Source organism: Synchiropus splendidus, chromosome 14 (assembly GCF_027744825.2).
Source record: "Synchiropus splendidus isolate RoL2022-P1 chromosome 14, RoL_Sspl_1.0, whole genome shotgun sequence".
Taxonomy (NCBI): Eukaryota; Metazoa; Chordata; class Actinopteri; order Syngnathiformes; family Callionymidae; genus Synchiropus; species Synchiropus splendidus.
In genome coordinates, this window is record NC_071347.1 from 21307283 (window position 1) to 21323662 (window position 16380).

General features: G+C 46.6%; 1 protein-coding gene across 2 annotated transcripts in view; it reads left to right on the forward strand.

The window, feature by feature from the left end:
- The window catches only part of wnt7bb (wingless-type MMTV integration site family, member 7Bb), a 40788-nt gene extending 25385 nt beyond the window's left edge, over nucleotides 1-15403 (forward strand). For both annotated transcript variants that reach the window (XM_053886057.1, XM_053886056.1), the window contains exons 3-4: nucleotides 9091-9362; nucleotides 13978-15403. In XM_053886057.1, coding sequence (XP_053742032.1) covers nucleotides 9091-9362; nucleotides 13978-14457 — 752 coding nt within the window. In that variant the 3' untranslated portion in view covers nucleotides 14458-15403. The remainder of the gene's footprint in view (nucleotides 1-9090; nucleotides 9363-13977) is intronic.
- The last annotated feature ends 977 nt before the right edge of the window (nucleotides 15404-16380 follow it).

Here is a 16380-nt window from a genome sequence, read left to right on the forward strand (position 1 = left end):
GACACCAAGTTCACCTTTGAAGTGCATCCCTCAGAAAACGTCCACCTCAGGAGTCATCTCCTCCTGCATCACTGCATGCTGTCCAGATGCTACTGTGCCCACGAGGGGTGCATCCGACCCCTCTGAGGACCCAGCACCAGGTCCCAGGCCCCAGTTCCAAGCATGTCCTGCAGGACCACAGTCCCTCTTGCCAGGATCAGCCTGAAACTGTTAAGCGTTTTCGGGCACCTGAGCCGAACGTCAGCAGCTCCTGAGCTGAGCTGGCAAAAGCTTCTTTTTCATTGCTTGAGAAGTTGCTGCAGGTCAGAGTTTGTAGTCACAGAGCTTTGCCTGGTGGTCACCTGCGAGAGACACATCATAGAGCCGCTGCTTCCATGTGTTCTGTGTTCTAAAGTAGGTGGACTCACACACACAGAGTTGGATCAGAGATTTGGCGTCAAGAACCCCAAAGTTTGATCTGTTCGTACTGAACTGTAGAGGTCCACATTAGCTTTCCCTCATGAACTCTGATGCTTTTAACCCCGCAATAAATCATTTGCAGTAATTCATTCGCCATATCTTAAATGGAGTTTTTATACTGTTGTTCTTGTCATTTAAATAAATAAAAATAATGGCTAAATAAAAATAAAAAATATCTATGTTTATTATTACTTTTTTTATTGTTAAATAAAAGATTCAAGATGAAGACATGATCCAAACAAGTCTGAGCTAAAAGAAAACTTGAACTTGAGTCCTAAATACAGGATCAAAACTATCCATTGTAGTGACACAAACAACACCCACAGTTTGTTTTGGCCCATTCCCAGCCTCCCAGGGTGCAGGGGAGCTCCCTCCTCATCTTAACCGGCAGGAGGTGCGTAACTCCCTGGACAGCCGACCTGAGGAGACACCTACACTTGGCTCTGTGCCTGTGTGAAACGGGTGTGAGTGGAACCTTCCCTCTGCAGATAGCAAGTGTTGTCGTTGTGGGCCGTGGTTGTCAGGGGTCACTAAAGGTCATCTCTTACTCGATGTTTCCCAATGTTTCTCGCCCATTAATGCCACCACGAGCCCCGGTATCTCGGGTGGAGTCCCGTCTGCTGACACTCATCGCTGAGAGAAGCCAGTTCAGGAGGTTCAGCCCTGTTCCTGCCTGAGGGAGGAAGCCCCGGGGCAGACCCAGCTCAGGTCTCTCAGTTGACCTGAGAAGAGCAGGAGGCTTCTGAGGAGAGGCAAGTCTGGGACGCTTTACTTCTGCCGCTGCCCCCGCGACCCACCACGCCTCAGCTAAATGAGCGATCCCCTTCAGCATTATTTCTCACTTCAAACTCATCTCACAGGACAGAAGAAGTATATTCCATCAAAGCATCTCTTGAAACTTGAGTCCAGAAAAGCGCTGACTCATGTTGAACAAGGTTTTTAGGAATTTCAGCGGCTGACGCGGAGCCGCTGGTGTCGGCCGCTCCCCCGTCGTGCCCCACTCGCCGCGTTATCGACGGGATCTGCCTCTGTCTGCCAGTGTCGCTAGACGCAGGAGGAAACAGGATGCGAGAGGATCAAGTGTAATCTCTCCGCTGGCTTTGTCCCGCACAATCCCAGACCGGCCACTGTATTCTCTGAGCGCAGGGCCGACACTGGACATTTACATGGTCAACAATCTCACCGCAGGGCGGGGGGTTGGGGGGCGCGGATGATTTCATGCTCCTGGGAAACAGGAACACACATTCCTGGAATATCCGTCAATACGGTGGCTTCTCTGCTGGGCTGGGCTGTTTAATTATATACATATATATATATAGATAAATTTGATTTTATCACCAGCATATATTCTCAAATTTTGTGAGGATTTTCTGAGCTTTCACTCCTGGCAAATATCTTTTTTTTGGCAGATTTTTTACTGGTTTGTTCCAACACTGTGGCGTTGCTCAACCTTTGTTTTCATTCTCCAACAGTTTAGATTCACTCTGCTGCTGTGAAGATGAAACAACTGATGAAACAACGTATTGCTTTTTTTTAAAACATAAATTAGAGTTGTTTTTTTTAACCACATAACTCCTCTCACACAAAGACTTAAATATGAAGTGACTTTGAGGTCTAGCAACATGTGAAAATATATAGTATTAATAACCTGCGTCCACCTCAAAAAACAAACTTTTAACTCTTTTAACCATAGAATTATGAAAAAATAATTAATAATTATAATAATTTGGAAAACAAATGCCATAGTTTTCTCAATATTCATATATTGACTCCAACTCTGTTTAAAAATTTTCTATCGTATTGAGTTTTTTTTTTCACACATTTTCTTGATAATATTGAAATTATAATACTTTCATTGCATATTGAAAGAAATGCATAATAAAATAAATAAGAGTTAACCATTGAATTATTTTAAACGTTAGAGCAGTTTTTCAGTCAAAAGTTGGATATCTAGAATTGAAAAGAAAATATGCATTTGAAAAAAATAAAATTCATTGTTTAAAAAATATGTATGAAATGGGAAGAAAAAATTCTCAGGGGAAAAAAGTATCAGAACATAAATACATTTAAAAAGGGCAGGGGAGAAAAAGATTTTCAGGCAAAAACTCGACCGTAGTAAATGATCAATTGTACAAAACAAATAAAGTGGCTCCATGCAGCTTGTCAGAGTCACTCAGTGAGCGGTGGAACGCTGTGGCCCCTCGGTTTGATAACAGAAACGACTTCCTGTTCTTTCACCTCTGCAGTTGCAGAGCAGCGCAGCCGATTCCCAATGACTTCCCTTCTCCACGTCCCTTTTTTGAAACCCGGTCAGCTCGTAAAGTCGGGGACTTTCAACCGCTGCGCTGTTGAGGGAGCGCTTCCTGCCGGACGCTGCGTCCGCACGGCTGCAGGTGCAGGAGGCTTGACCCCCTCTAGACTGGCGGTGTCGCCTCTCCTGAGGCGGCGCTGCTGGGGCCCGAGCTCTCCTCGCCCCCACAGTCCCGGCAGACACTTGCCACCAAACTCCATTAGACATCTGGTTTATTATTCCCCCCATTCTTCTCTCCGGGACGTTTCCAAGTTCATTGAGGTTTTTCTGGTCACTCCAGTTTTCCACTGGCAGCTCGCGAGGCGATCCCGGGGTGGTTCCTGCTGGACGCCCGTCAGAACTCTGGGCTTTATGGGGGCTTTTTCTCTGCGTGGTCTTCTTCTGCTGAGGGCAGCGGGAGAACACGGATGTTGAATGTCAACATGAGACAACCGAGCATTGTAGTTAAAATAGCCTTGTGGTTGTGGTTTGATTATTAAATGTATTATTTTTTACTGCTCGACATTCTCTTCGCAGTTACAGTCCTATCGCTGCTCTAAGTACTTGCAGTTGTGCTGGAGGTTTCAGTCGTTGGGCTGCAGAGGGAACAAACCGCTGAGCAGAGCAGACAGAGGTGTTTGAGTAGGACGCAGAAACCTCATCACAACCGGACTCAGGCGACCTTTGCTGCTTCAGAAGTAAAAACCCTCAGTTACTGGAGCCTTTGCTACACGTACTACTACGTAGTATTGGTCAAAGCGGCCAGCAGGTGTCGCTGGAGGGCCAAAGGGGGGGAGCAAGGGGGGAACCAGCCATCAACAGTCGCGGCACTAGGACTGGACTGGCCACCACTCAGATGGTTTTCAGAGCGTATGAAATGACTCATAGTGTTTGCACATACGACTACTACTGTTGCTGCTACTGTACTTCTGATCACTATTTCTACTGCCAGTACTGATACTTCTACTGACTGCAGTACTACTTTTTATGCTGTTCATGAGACAAATTAACAAGTTGGACACGTGTTTGCAGAAACCTCATTACAACCTGTGTAATCTAATGCTATAGTTATACACAGTCATGTGGCCATAATGTAGTTACAATTGCCATAAATAACATGTATCCTGGGGCGACTGGTGTCATGTACTACTTGGCTATCTTCCTGTTGTTGAACAGCTTTGCTACAACCACCGCAGCAAATCGGAGTCACTTGTGTTTCGCTGCTCTGACTTCCTCTACACTGCTTGGCATTATGACTACTACGAATACTACTACTAGTACTAGTACGACTACTACTCCATGGAGTGTGAATCCTGTTAAAAAATATTGTAAAATATTGTTCATTGAAGTTGTCGGTTGAGTGCTTTCACGTGGGATTGAATTGAACTGTTGCAGTTTTGTTCGGGACTCTCACTTTGGTCATGCTAATAGTTGCTTGGTGACTGTACTGTCAACTACTTTTTTTTGTTTTGTACTGCGTCTGTCTTGTGGTAGTGCTGTGGTAGTTAGTGTGACAGACATACATCACTTCCATGGGTCAGTTAATCGACTGACATGTCACTAAAATATCTTGTTTATGAGGTTTTAAATATTTGGTTGCTAGCAATGTGTGAAGAGGAAAATCTCATATCCCACCTTTAAATACCACACCTGCATTTGTATGGCTGCTTTTTTTCCGTGCTTCTACAAAAATACTACTACATCCGGTACCCACAACATGATGGCAATACCTATACTTCGACTTTGATAAGTAGCTGTTGAACATCCGTGTGTCTGATAATACTGAGTCTGAGTATTGTCTAAATCTACTTCAGGAAGTACTTGAGCTGCAGTTAAGCTACATATCTTGTAGTACTAGTCCTGAGTCTTCAGCTGTGTCATAGTACTAAAGGTACCTCGTATGAGTGAAACACACACTAGCACTTTCTACTTTCTCAGTGTGCTTCTACAGAAGTACTTCTGCCTACAGCTTTCATAGCACGCAGTACTTCTACTGCCTGTAGACGCTGAATGGAACACATATTGGGCGCTGAAACACTTTGACATGATTTATCAGCCTTTTGGTCTCGATGAGTCTATTTGATGCCAGTACTGCTGCAGACTACTAATACTTGAAGAACACTGTGTCTGCTGTGTGGCGTTATTATGTCCGAATACGACGGCAGTTGGGTGTTTTACTGCCGTGGAGCTGTGAGTTCACATGATCCTCAGTGAATACTCGGGGAGCAGAATGATTTGTACGCTCGCACATCACCGCAGAGCCGTCACCACCAGAAAGACAGCGCGGAGCCAGCGGCGCACAGAAGTACTTCTGTGTGCCGCTGGTGAGTCGCTGCTTGTAGTAACGCTGGAAAGAGTGAAGGAGTGGTTTCAGCTGGGGTCCCGGGGAGACGGGATCACTTCATTAGAAGTGTTTTTGGCTGCTGGCTGGAGGATCATTGCGGCCTGGATCGCGACACGTAAACGGTTTGTGCAATTCATTACAGAGAGGGTGACAACTTGTACAAGGCTCACCCTCGTCATCATGGTTTCCTCTGGAGGATCCTCCCTCCCTGGAAACTACCTCCGTCCTGTTTTACGCATCACCCCGATGCCGTTTCAGGATTGTTGTCGTCAGCAAGCGTTCGTGTGTGAGAGGGCGGAGGGTCGCCTTGTGTATTTTTACTGTGCGGCGGGTCAGCGAGCATTGGCATGAGAGCGGCCGTGTGTGTGTGTGTGTGTGTGTGTGTGTGTGTGAGGTGGGGGCAGCCGACGGCTGGTGACCACAGGCTGGTGGGACTGCTGCTAACCAGGGAAGCCAGCGGCGGTGAGTCAGGCAAACCTGCGGCCGGGATGTTGGTTCTGCCGCACCAGAGTCAGGAGCGGAAATGAAGCGTGGTTTTTGGGTGTCTGAGAGTTCAGTGTGTGACCCTGAGATGAAGTGAGAGGTGCGAGTCGGAGGAGAGGAAAGAAAATAAAGGCTTAAACATCATCAAGCCGAATAAACCAGACAAGGGTGAAGACGGGAGAGTCTCCGACGGGGACTCGCTGAGGCCTCGCAGTCAGGAGGCGGTGTTTGGCCCGTGGGCAGCAGGCGGCTCGACCCAAGGCCGTAAAACAAGTGTGCGTGCGAGTGAAGGATTGTGTGTCTATACTGTCTGTGGAGCGGTCTGACGTGGTGTTCCACCTCTCGCCCCGCTGCTTGTTGCTCGCACAGGTACAGACCCTGGTTTCCTCGGTCAAAATAAGAGGCAGCTAAGTGCTGAACAAGTGTGTGACTCACCTTAAGTTCCTATGCTACTTGCCTTCACATAATATCTCCTGATAGTTAGGTCTGCAGTCTGAGGGTCTTTTGCCTTGACTCCTGGCACACGTGTGCGACAACTGGACTGTTGTTGTCGTGCTTCTTATTCTATTGAAACACCTCATATATTTTGCGTACGAAGCCTGTGACTTGTACTGAAGTCACTTGACATTTGTGTTTCTTTGTGTGAGTCGATGCTGTTGCTGTTAGTGTGCGAACCACATGTGTTTCCAGTGCTAGCCGCCTCAGCTAGCATCTCTGAGAGCTGTCTGTCTGTGACTTATTAGTCTTTCTCTTCAGATATTTTCATTTGACTTGTCAGATTCCAGTGTGAGCTTCCTCATACACGTGTGCGAGTCACCTCTAATTGGACTGTTAGTGGACTTTATGTTGTATTTGAGCAGCATGTCTAAGTTTTTTGGGTATCGCCTCTCATTGGTTCCCTCACGTTGGTGTTTTGGTCTCCTCTTGTTAGTGTGCGAATCACATACTTGAGTTAGAGTCGCCGTGTTGTTGTGAACCGTCAGTCTTCTGTGTGACTTACGAGACCATGAAGTCTGAAACCGTGGTTCTCAATTACAAACATAACGGTTGGAGATGAGACTCTTGCCAGATCAAGTATGTTGAGGTCTTGTTCATGAGTTGGGGGGGTGGGCATCCTCAATCGTAGGGCGAAAAAAGAGCTGAGCCAAAAGACAAAGAAGGTGGATGTTCACCTGCTCTGTAGCGACTCCCTCTAACGCTCAGTCATCCAGGACACCTGGTCAGAACACCTCAAAAGCCCCCAGAGGAGCTGCCCCCCGACATGTCCTCAGAGAAGACAACAGAAGAAGGAGGTGGAGGGAAGCAGGACCGAGTACCGTCTGTGTTTCCCATTGATCATCCTTGACCCCCACGTGACGTCAAGCGCCCAGATTCCCTCTGGACACACAGCGAGTGCTGCTCCGCTCGTCTCCGTCCGAGGTATTTTTGCTCCATTTCCCTTGTAAAGGTCCAAAGCTGTTATTCTTTGCGGCTGCAGATGTACGCAGCTGTCCGGTTTGCTCACTTATGGGATTTTATTTCTGCGTCTGCAGGACAAGACAGTGGCTTGTTTTTCCTACACGCGGTGTTTAAAACTCTGAACCGCCCTCGCTCCGTCCGAAACACGTTATTATATTTCACATCAGGGAATCATTTGAAGAACAACCACCACATCTTTGACATCAGACTAAATAACTCGGGGTAATTTTCATCTGCTCATGAATCCGTCACTTGGGTCTCAGCGATGTGGAGTCGAGACGTTCCGGGCTGTCGGAGGTGAAATGTTGCACAGTGCAACATGAAAAGGAAGCTTCGCTGCCAGATGAAGGGAGGGGGCGTCTGTTTCAAAAAACTGGATCTAGAAATGTTGGAATAGATGACAAGCATGTGACCCGCTGAGCCCCAAAAGGAGGCGAGTGAAGAGCCTCCACCCGTTTAACAAATGGGCTGCTCACTGATGCAGTGGTCAGTGCTGCGGCCTCAGAGCAACACGGCTGTCGGTTTGATACCAGCTCATTCGAGTGCTAACTGTCTGCTTTCTCTGTGCTTTCTCAGGCACTCTGGTTTCCTCCCAAAAAATACAGAGGTTAATCGATCCTAAATTCTAAGTGTTGCCCTCGGCTTCTTGCCCCTAATATCTGGGACAGACTCTAGTCAAAAGAAATAAATGGGATTTGACAATTTCAGCACCACATCGACATTTTCTTCATCTTATTCCGGGTCGGATCGTGGGGGCAGCAACCAAAGTAAAGAGGCCTAGCTCGATTCTGTAATCCTGCGTTGCACCCAGGTCTACTGGGAGACACCTGTAGAGATGCCCCCGCAACAGGCTTCTCTGGTTACTTAGACCAGTGACTCTGGTCTTCATGGTTGTGCGCCCCCTAGAGGGCCACTAAAAGTTTTTTTGTTTCACACCTCTGGGCCATGAGACGCTCACTTTTAATACATGAGCCACATAAGGTGGCAGTAGTGTGTCACTGAATTGACTTGACAGCTGCAAATCTGTGATAGTTACCAACTATGGAGAAGTTCTTGAAAAGAAAATACGATTAAGAAAGTGATGGCGCCCCCTACAGTAAAAAGTGTTCATGAAAGCACCTGCTGAAACAGTTAAAATGAAAATTAATTAGAACATTTTGTTGCTATACTTTCATTTACTTCTATCTTCTTTTATTAGTAGCATTATCATAGTAATAAATATGACAATATATTATTGTTATTTTATGATATTTAAACATGGTTTTATTATATTTCTTTTACTCAGAATTTTTTCCAAATTCTCAACAGTTTGCATCAAGTGCATTAAAAAAAAAAAATCTTCAGTAAATTTGATGAATATGACTTGCACACTTGGTTGGACTTTTCAATGTCAAATAAATATCTTTGTGATGATCACATGGTTTCATGTAATTTCACAAGGTTTCGGTTTGTTTACATGTAAGTAGATTAGATATGGTTATTGATCTCAAATGCTGTTCCCAAATGACGTCAGTTTAAATTCAACATTTGCTCCTCTGGATTGACCTGTCAACAAGAGGAACAAGAGACGGCATTACTGACCCTCGTACTCTCTAGGTGAGCGGCAAAAGTTTGTGACCACAGGTGACAGTCGGAATACAGAAATCGAGCAACTTTATTTATTATAGGCATGAAATTTGGCATATTCCTGTCACGATATTAAACAGAATTCATGATATTAACCTTCTACGTCCCATAATTCCTCTCCACTTTCTGACCGTTTGGCTCTGCTCCGGAGCCGTAGCTCTCGAACTGACTCCAGATTTTAAGTCTGGTGAAAGGTGCTTTTGTGTTTCCCTCTGGTCACATGACTCCCTCCGCTCCTCAGAAGTGGAGCAAGGTGCTTGTGTTTTTTTTAAAGGATTCAGCACTTTGGACAGCACCTCTGCTGGTCTCTGGCTGAGCTCAGATGTGGTCAGAAATATCGCAGCAGGCGAGGCTTCGATCTCACCGGGGTCCAGTAGGTGTCGGCCAACACGCCCCATCCCCTCGCTGACGTCTCCTCTCCCTCTTTCAGGCAGTCGGGAAGCGGCCTTCACCTACGCCATCACGGCAGCAGGGGTGGCCCACGCCATCACGGCGGCGTGCAGCCAAGGCAACCTGAGCCAGTGCGGCTGCGACCGGGAGAAGCAGGGCTACTACAACCAGGAGGAAGGCTGGAAGTGGGGCGGGTGCTCGGCCGACATCAAGTACGGCATCGAGTTCTCCCGCCGCTTTGTGGACGCTCGCGAGATTAAAAAGACGCCGCGGCGGCTAATGAACCTGCACAACAATGAGGCGGGAAGAAAGGTAACTGTCAATGTAACTGTCTGTCTGCAAAGTAACTCTCTCATGTGTTTATGATATGACAAGATTGGAAACATATCTGTCGCACAGACCGTAGGTGTCAGTTTGCACCTTACGGTCACAGCCATCGCACCCGTGGTTATTTTCAGTACTGTAGAAAATACCGACCCTCATGAATGCATCATCCCAGATACGAGAAGATGAACGATATTTGAAATGCTAAAAAGTAAATGTAGGACAGTAATATTGGGTTAAAAGATGACAAGATGTAAACAGGCTGCTTGGCAGAGGTCTGCACTGTCTGAGTGCTTTTCTCACAGTGTGAGCACAGTGGACCAATAACGTCATGTCTGAGTGAATTACAGCAGACAGGACGCCCTTCAGTCAGAGGATGTCACTTCCTGTCCACACGTCCGACCCGCGCCCGCTGGCATCAGTCACAGACTGTATTTCTGGGGTGGTCCTCTGCCTGAAGAACCACTGACGTCAGCACATATACAAAACTGCATCACAAAACACGACTCGTCGGGGGTGTTGCGTCCATGTTTCCACCGTCCGATCAGAACCAGAACTTCACCACCAAGACTGATTTCACCACAAAGTGATTTGTTTCTCACCAGAAGACGCATTCTTGTCACAACTCGTCAGGAGACTGAGCGCCAAGCTGCGGTCCGGCTAATCTAAAACAGTGCGCTGACCTGCCGTGTAAACCGCTTGAAATTATTAATAATACTGGACCTTTTCAAGATAATGTGACAGTGTTGGACATGAATGTTGGAGACGGAGACGACTGGTTGTTGGACGTGGTGACTGAGGAGGATGCGACCATGGAGGAGGACGTGAGTCGCCTTCAGTAACAGACATATCTGGTGACCGGGTCCAGTGGGAAATCGGAGCCTTGGTGCCGCCGGCCAGATGGACGGCTGCCATCGTGGCGTCGCCGTTCTTTTGCCTAATTTAAAGTCAGGAACAGGATATAATTGCCCTTCCCTGCACAATACAACAACATGTCACCGCCAGTCCACTGTGTCTATTCAGGGTGTGAAAGCGCGTGGACAAAGCCGGTGTTAACACGGCAGACTGGCTCTGTGCTGGATGCCAGCGCCGGACTTGGCACTGCGGCTGTTCCCACTGGGGTTTGGAAACTCAAGAGACTGAGAGGAAGGCAGACATGCGAAAGCCATGGAAGACGAGGGAGCTCAGAGAGGTTCACAGACGGAACACACTGAACTGAAACATCACGTTTCGTGTACCTGGTGCACGCACGTCTGTCATACTGGCTGAGAATGGTGGGGGTCACATGCCGAATAACAGCCCTGTCTCTTCCTAAACTTCTGTGTTGAATAGGACTCTGTGGGCCCTCGAATGTTAGGGCTCCATTTCATGTCATTCGTCGCTGCCTTTCCAGCATCTATTTGACACGTGTGCCAAGAGGATGTGACTCAGTCGAAGATAACAAGCCCATTTTGTTTCGAAGGAATAATAGCTTTTTGGGATGAGCTGCCAACTCTGCTTCTGGGTTGATAAAATGCCAAGGTATTTCGGACTTGTTTGTGGAACCAATTCATTTCAAACCTCCTGGTTTTAGAACATTTATCTGTTTCACATTGGAGTTTCAGGTTCGACCTGGCTATAATTTACCGAGTTAATCGCAGACTTTCCTGTTGAACCTGTATTTCAGACTTGTTTGTCTAGTGAGTTTATTTTGGAGACTATCATTTGCCAGGTTTTCTTTTTTTCACGTAATAGTTCTCCCAGTTTACCAAGGTGATATCCGACGGCTTCATTCACCCAGACGACTGTTAACCTGTTTCTGTTCTGGACCACCGAGTGTGACGATCCTATCTCTGGTCAACATTTTGGATGTTGCATGTTCACTCTGTGGGTTTCCTTTGGGAACAGTCCGCAAACTTGCAGAGTTTACGTGTTGATTCGACAGTAAATAATTTCCTTTCATTCGCTGATTTAGCAGGTCCGTTTCATCCGTTGACTCGAGCGGTTTTCGATCTGACCACGTCATCCAGATAAAATGCTAAAAATAGCCAAACAGTGTGGGAGTAGCTTTATTGAAAACTGGAGGACCCGGGATCTGACCCCTGTGGGACACCACACCATATAAACATACAGACAGCAGAGCGGCGTTTCGAGCGGCGTATTGAACAAGTCACGCCGCGGAATGTTCCGAATATCAAGTCTGGTTTACCAAGCAGCTCTGGTGCTGAATTATCAGGCTTAAGAATCCATTGCTGAAATAATCAAAACACAAGAACACAAAATGTACCGAAACAGAATTTGAGTAAAATCACTGGCAGAATCGACTGGTATCATGTTATACAGCGACGGATGGGAGAACCAAAATCAGTAAAGCTTCAATGCCAAGTAAACTTCTGAAACAATACGAGGGATTTTCTGTGGTATTGTGATCTTTCTGTAATGATACAAAGTACAAGTCAGTGTGGAGGCTTGGGCGTCGGACTGAGTCGTCCTTTAACTGGAGAGGTTGTTTGACAAGTGATCACAATCTTTGGATAGTTAGCAGCAGATCAGAGGCAGTGATGGACGTCGTGTAAGTAAATGTTTCCATGCGTTTGTCAGGAGCTGCGCGCAGGGCTGTCCTTATGGTTGTCGGAGCTTTACATTTTTTTGGGAATCCTCCACGTAAATCAACATCCGAGACCAGATTGACAGTTGACCTCTCCTCTTTTTTTCAAGTCTGGATTTTTTTTCCCTTCTTTTTCTGGAGGGAAACTGTGACCACATGAACACAAGACAGACAGATAGTGGAGGGCTGGTTTTGTCAGATAGAAATGATGGCTTGCGCTGCTTGGCAAGGCCACGTGCCAGGAAAATGCTGCGCTGGAAAACCAACCAAATTTATATCTGATACAAGGATGAAAAAAAAAAAGCAGCACGGTTGGAGAGAGGGAGTCGGGGGCTCCCGATTGGGTTAAAGGAGTCACGTCAAGACGATTACAGGCGTGTCGCTAGGACTTTTTCCCCCTCTGGAAAAGAGAAGAAAATGAAGATGTTACAGTTTAATTTTTCTGACGTGAAGGCTGCCTCTTTTTTGGGACTCGAAACATCTTCAGTCGGACTGAGTTCTGAGTCAGTGATGATTGTTGATCTTGTGGGAGAAATTAGACGCGAATCACTCGGACTCTTGACCAGGTTTCACTTCCTCATGTGTTTGACAACACAATTTAGCTCCTGTGCCTCTGAAAAGAGCTTGTGAGGAACTAAAATATGTTTTTCCCTTTTATGTATTTCATGTTCTTCCAAAAAGTCCTTTACCTACCTCAGTCATCCTAGAGTCCTGTACCTGTGATGGACCTCACCAGTTCCACTACATCATCTTTAGGTCCGACACTGTCTCTCCATTCCTCAGTCCAAACCATGGCCTCCTTAACTTTATCTCCAAACTTCTCCACGTGTTTCTCTGATAGACTCCTTTCCGACCTCTTCCTCCCAATGACACACTGGTATCAGAACCAAACACCCTTGCAGCGTCCTTCACACAGCGGATTATGTCTCAGGACTAAGTCCATTTGCTTTAAAAATCTGAACACAAACAAACCAGGGAAGGGCCCGGGACCTGAGGCCGCCTGGATAGATGGATCTTCAAACAAGGACGCTCTCAAGGGGGCGGGACGCAGAAAGCAAAGCAAGCTACTCGACTCTCGCCACTAAACAGGATGTTTGGCTTGCAAACATCCATGACTACTAGGTCAGCTGACTGATAAATGGAGAATGTGATGGGCTTCTTCGTGGATATTCTGAGAAGAAACACATGGGAGACGGCCTGGTGTGAGGCTGCAAAGGAGGAGCGAAACAGACCCTATGAACTTTTACTCTTTTTACTATTGTCACTTGGTCGCCTCCCTTCCTCCTGCCTCACATGCTAACTCTTTGCTAGCAGTCTACATCCAGTAGATCGAAATTAAATGTGCAGCAACTTTGTTAGGATGCGGGGCCTTATCTGGTTCCTGCTAGACTGACACCTCCAAGGGCCTCACATCTCACCCGGCTCTATTTCAGTCTGCTGGACTGGGAGATGTTGACAAAGATCAAGAATGAAGTGATTCACCTGGTGAGCAAGATGGTGGCGCTGATTCATCACAAACAATGGCCACCAACTTGCAGACATTTCTTTACAACACACTCCCCTCCAAGGCAAAGTATTTGTCTGTGTCCGAAGCAGGGCTGGATGTTCTAGTGACCCTGACCAAGAATTTAACAACTCTTTTTGTTTGGTCATGTGACTGCCATAATTTAAGCACTGGTGAGCTGAATATAAGCCACAGCCACTGATTCTAAGAAGAGAATAGATTTTGCACGAACATAAAGCGCACAGGTCTATAGGCTGCCGGTTCAAATGCCGATGTTCTGAACACGTACAATGCTGGCAATTCAGGGCTTTCATGTAACTAATTCATGTAAAATAATTGAGCCGAGGCAAGGCTAAATAGCTTGGCTGCATGATGGTCATTTGCCTGGATTTTTTTATTTTTATTTTAGAGTTTATTTACATGGTTCAGAGCTTTGTTCAGAGGAAAGTAGCATCTTATATTTGGTCAGGTATATCTTGTCTGAACATTGTCCTTTTGTTTGCTCCTTGCAGGTCTTAGAAGAAAGGATGAAGCTGGAGTGCAAGTGCCACGGCGTCTCGGGCTCCTGCACCACAAAGACCTGTTGGACTACTCTTCCCAAGTTCCGTGAAATCGGCTACGTACTCAAGGACAAGTACAACGAGGCCGTGCACGTGGAGGTAGTTCGAGCCAGCCGGCTTCGGCAGCCCACCCACCTGAAGGTGAAGCAGACTCAGGGCTACCGCAAGCCCATGGAGACAGACCTGGTCTATATTGAGAGGTCACCCAACTACTGCGAGGAGGACGCGGCCACGGGGAGCGTGGGCACGCAGGGACGCCTGTGCAACCGCACCTCGCTGCACACGGACGGTTGCGACCTCATGTGCTGCGGCCGGGGCTACAACACGCACCAGTACACCAAAGTCTGGCAATGCAATTGTAAATTCCAGTGGTGCTGCTTTGTCAAGTGCAACACATGCAGCGAGAGGACGGAGGTGTTTACCTGCAAATAGCGATGCGCGGAACTACGCTGTCGGGAAGTGCCCAGGACTAGCTGGAGGAGGAGGAGCGCGAGGACCACCTGCGTGGACGGAGGATTTCCGAGACGACATTTACACTATCAGCTCTTCATGGCATCGTTTTGCACAACAGAATCTATCTAAAAAGTATCCGTAGAAGTGTCACGTAGAGACTGAGCTCATGCTGACAGGGAACGATGACGAAACTGTGCTGCTGCACTCTGGGATTTCGGTTGCTGACGGGGGACACGGCGAGAAAAACGACAGGGTTCGCCGGGTACTCGAGCGGAAACCCGTTTCTCTGAAGGGAAGAACTCGAGTGGCTCTACAAAGACGGCGGGGGCCGAGGAAGAAACAAAAACTACGGTGTGTTGAGGTGCACCAAAAACTGAGCGGAGAACTCTGGTAAACCCTCTGCTGCCAACTGGAATATGGTGGAGTATGTTAGTTTTCCAGTCACACTGGAACTGTCTGTTCTGAACACTGAAAATAAATTGTCTATTTATGTAATAGTATCTAAAAACCAAGCACTAACGGGTAGAGATGTTTTTTTGTACTAAGTGAAAAGAATTCTAGAAACGTTGACTGCATACTTGTGTCTCTTAGACCCTCCCCCGTCTTCAGAGGCATGACTTCTGCCGGTGATCTGACGACGTTCCGCTGAGTTGAGTCTACTTGAGCGTAGCTTAGATTGTTTGCCGTAATCTTAGCGAAGTCACCACACACCTGCTTCGTCGGCGGTCGCCCTTTTCTCTCCTGTGGTTTAACATGAAACTGACGTGTTAGAGTGCTGCACTGATATTTTCTATTCAGTCATACGAGCTAAATAAACTCCCGTTTGTCAGTTCCTTTGGGGAAAAAGTGTCGTTTTAAAGTTGAAAATTTCAATGATGGGACACGAGTCCAACTTGTCATGAAAATGAGGACCCAGTGCCACGAAATAAAAGAAAAGAAATGGCAAAATATCCTCTGCCTTCTCTGTTTATGAGCGACTGAGAAATGGTGGTATTAGTCGACGTTCTTAGGCTTGGCCCTTCCCCGAACTACAAACATGGCTGAACACCACATGGATTAATCCGCGTACTTCAACTCGCATTTTGAGTAGTAACATTTTGTGTAGTAAGAAGAACTGCTCATGCCATTGGTCAAGATGGCAGCCTGTCAGGTCACGTGTTGTTTTGGGTTGCTAGAAAACATCGACTGCCCTTTACTCAATCGGAGGAATAAATCATCAGACACAGGTTCGTTTATTACCTTACGTTACATTTCGTATTTGTTTGCTGTGCTGCTGATTTTCCCACACAAACTGTGTCTACCTCCTGACTGTGACATGATTTAAACTGCATGCTCTTTATGTTACGGAGTAAAGTGGGCAGTTACTTTGGAACTGCAACACAAGACCTATAGCGTCCAATAGCAATTGACATGTTACGTGTACAACGAAACACCTGGCTCACCTAAACCCAACCCCTGTTTTTCTTTAACGTGACATGCTACGTCAGGATGTGCCGCGGAAGGTGGATCCTCTGCTACAATTGTAAACCTATTGAGTTAACATCTAACGCTGAAAGCTGCCTCAGTATAGGACGCAAAAGTCCACTTCCCCAACCTCCATATGCTGCACCATGGGAGTGAGGATGGGTTGCAACCACATGCATTCTTGCTGTAGATAACTCTCAAACATGGCCCCGGTGAATCTGAGCACCTTCTCAGTCGCCCGATACTGGACTCTATTTCCTGTTCTTAGGTTCTCAGAAAATAGCTTTTTAGATAACACATTTTCTTCTCTTCCAAAATTACACAAATGTGAAAAATGTGTTAACGTGTTAGGAAGACTGGCCCCCACTAATAAAAAAAAAAACATGTATAATGTTGTAATTTATAGAAAAATATAGGTATACTTGTCCTTCCTTTTAA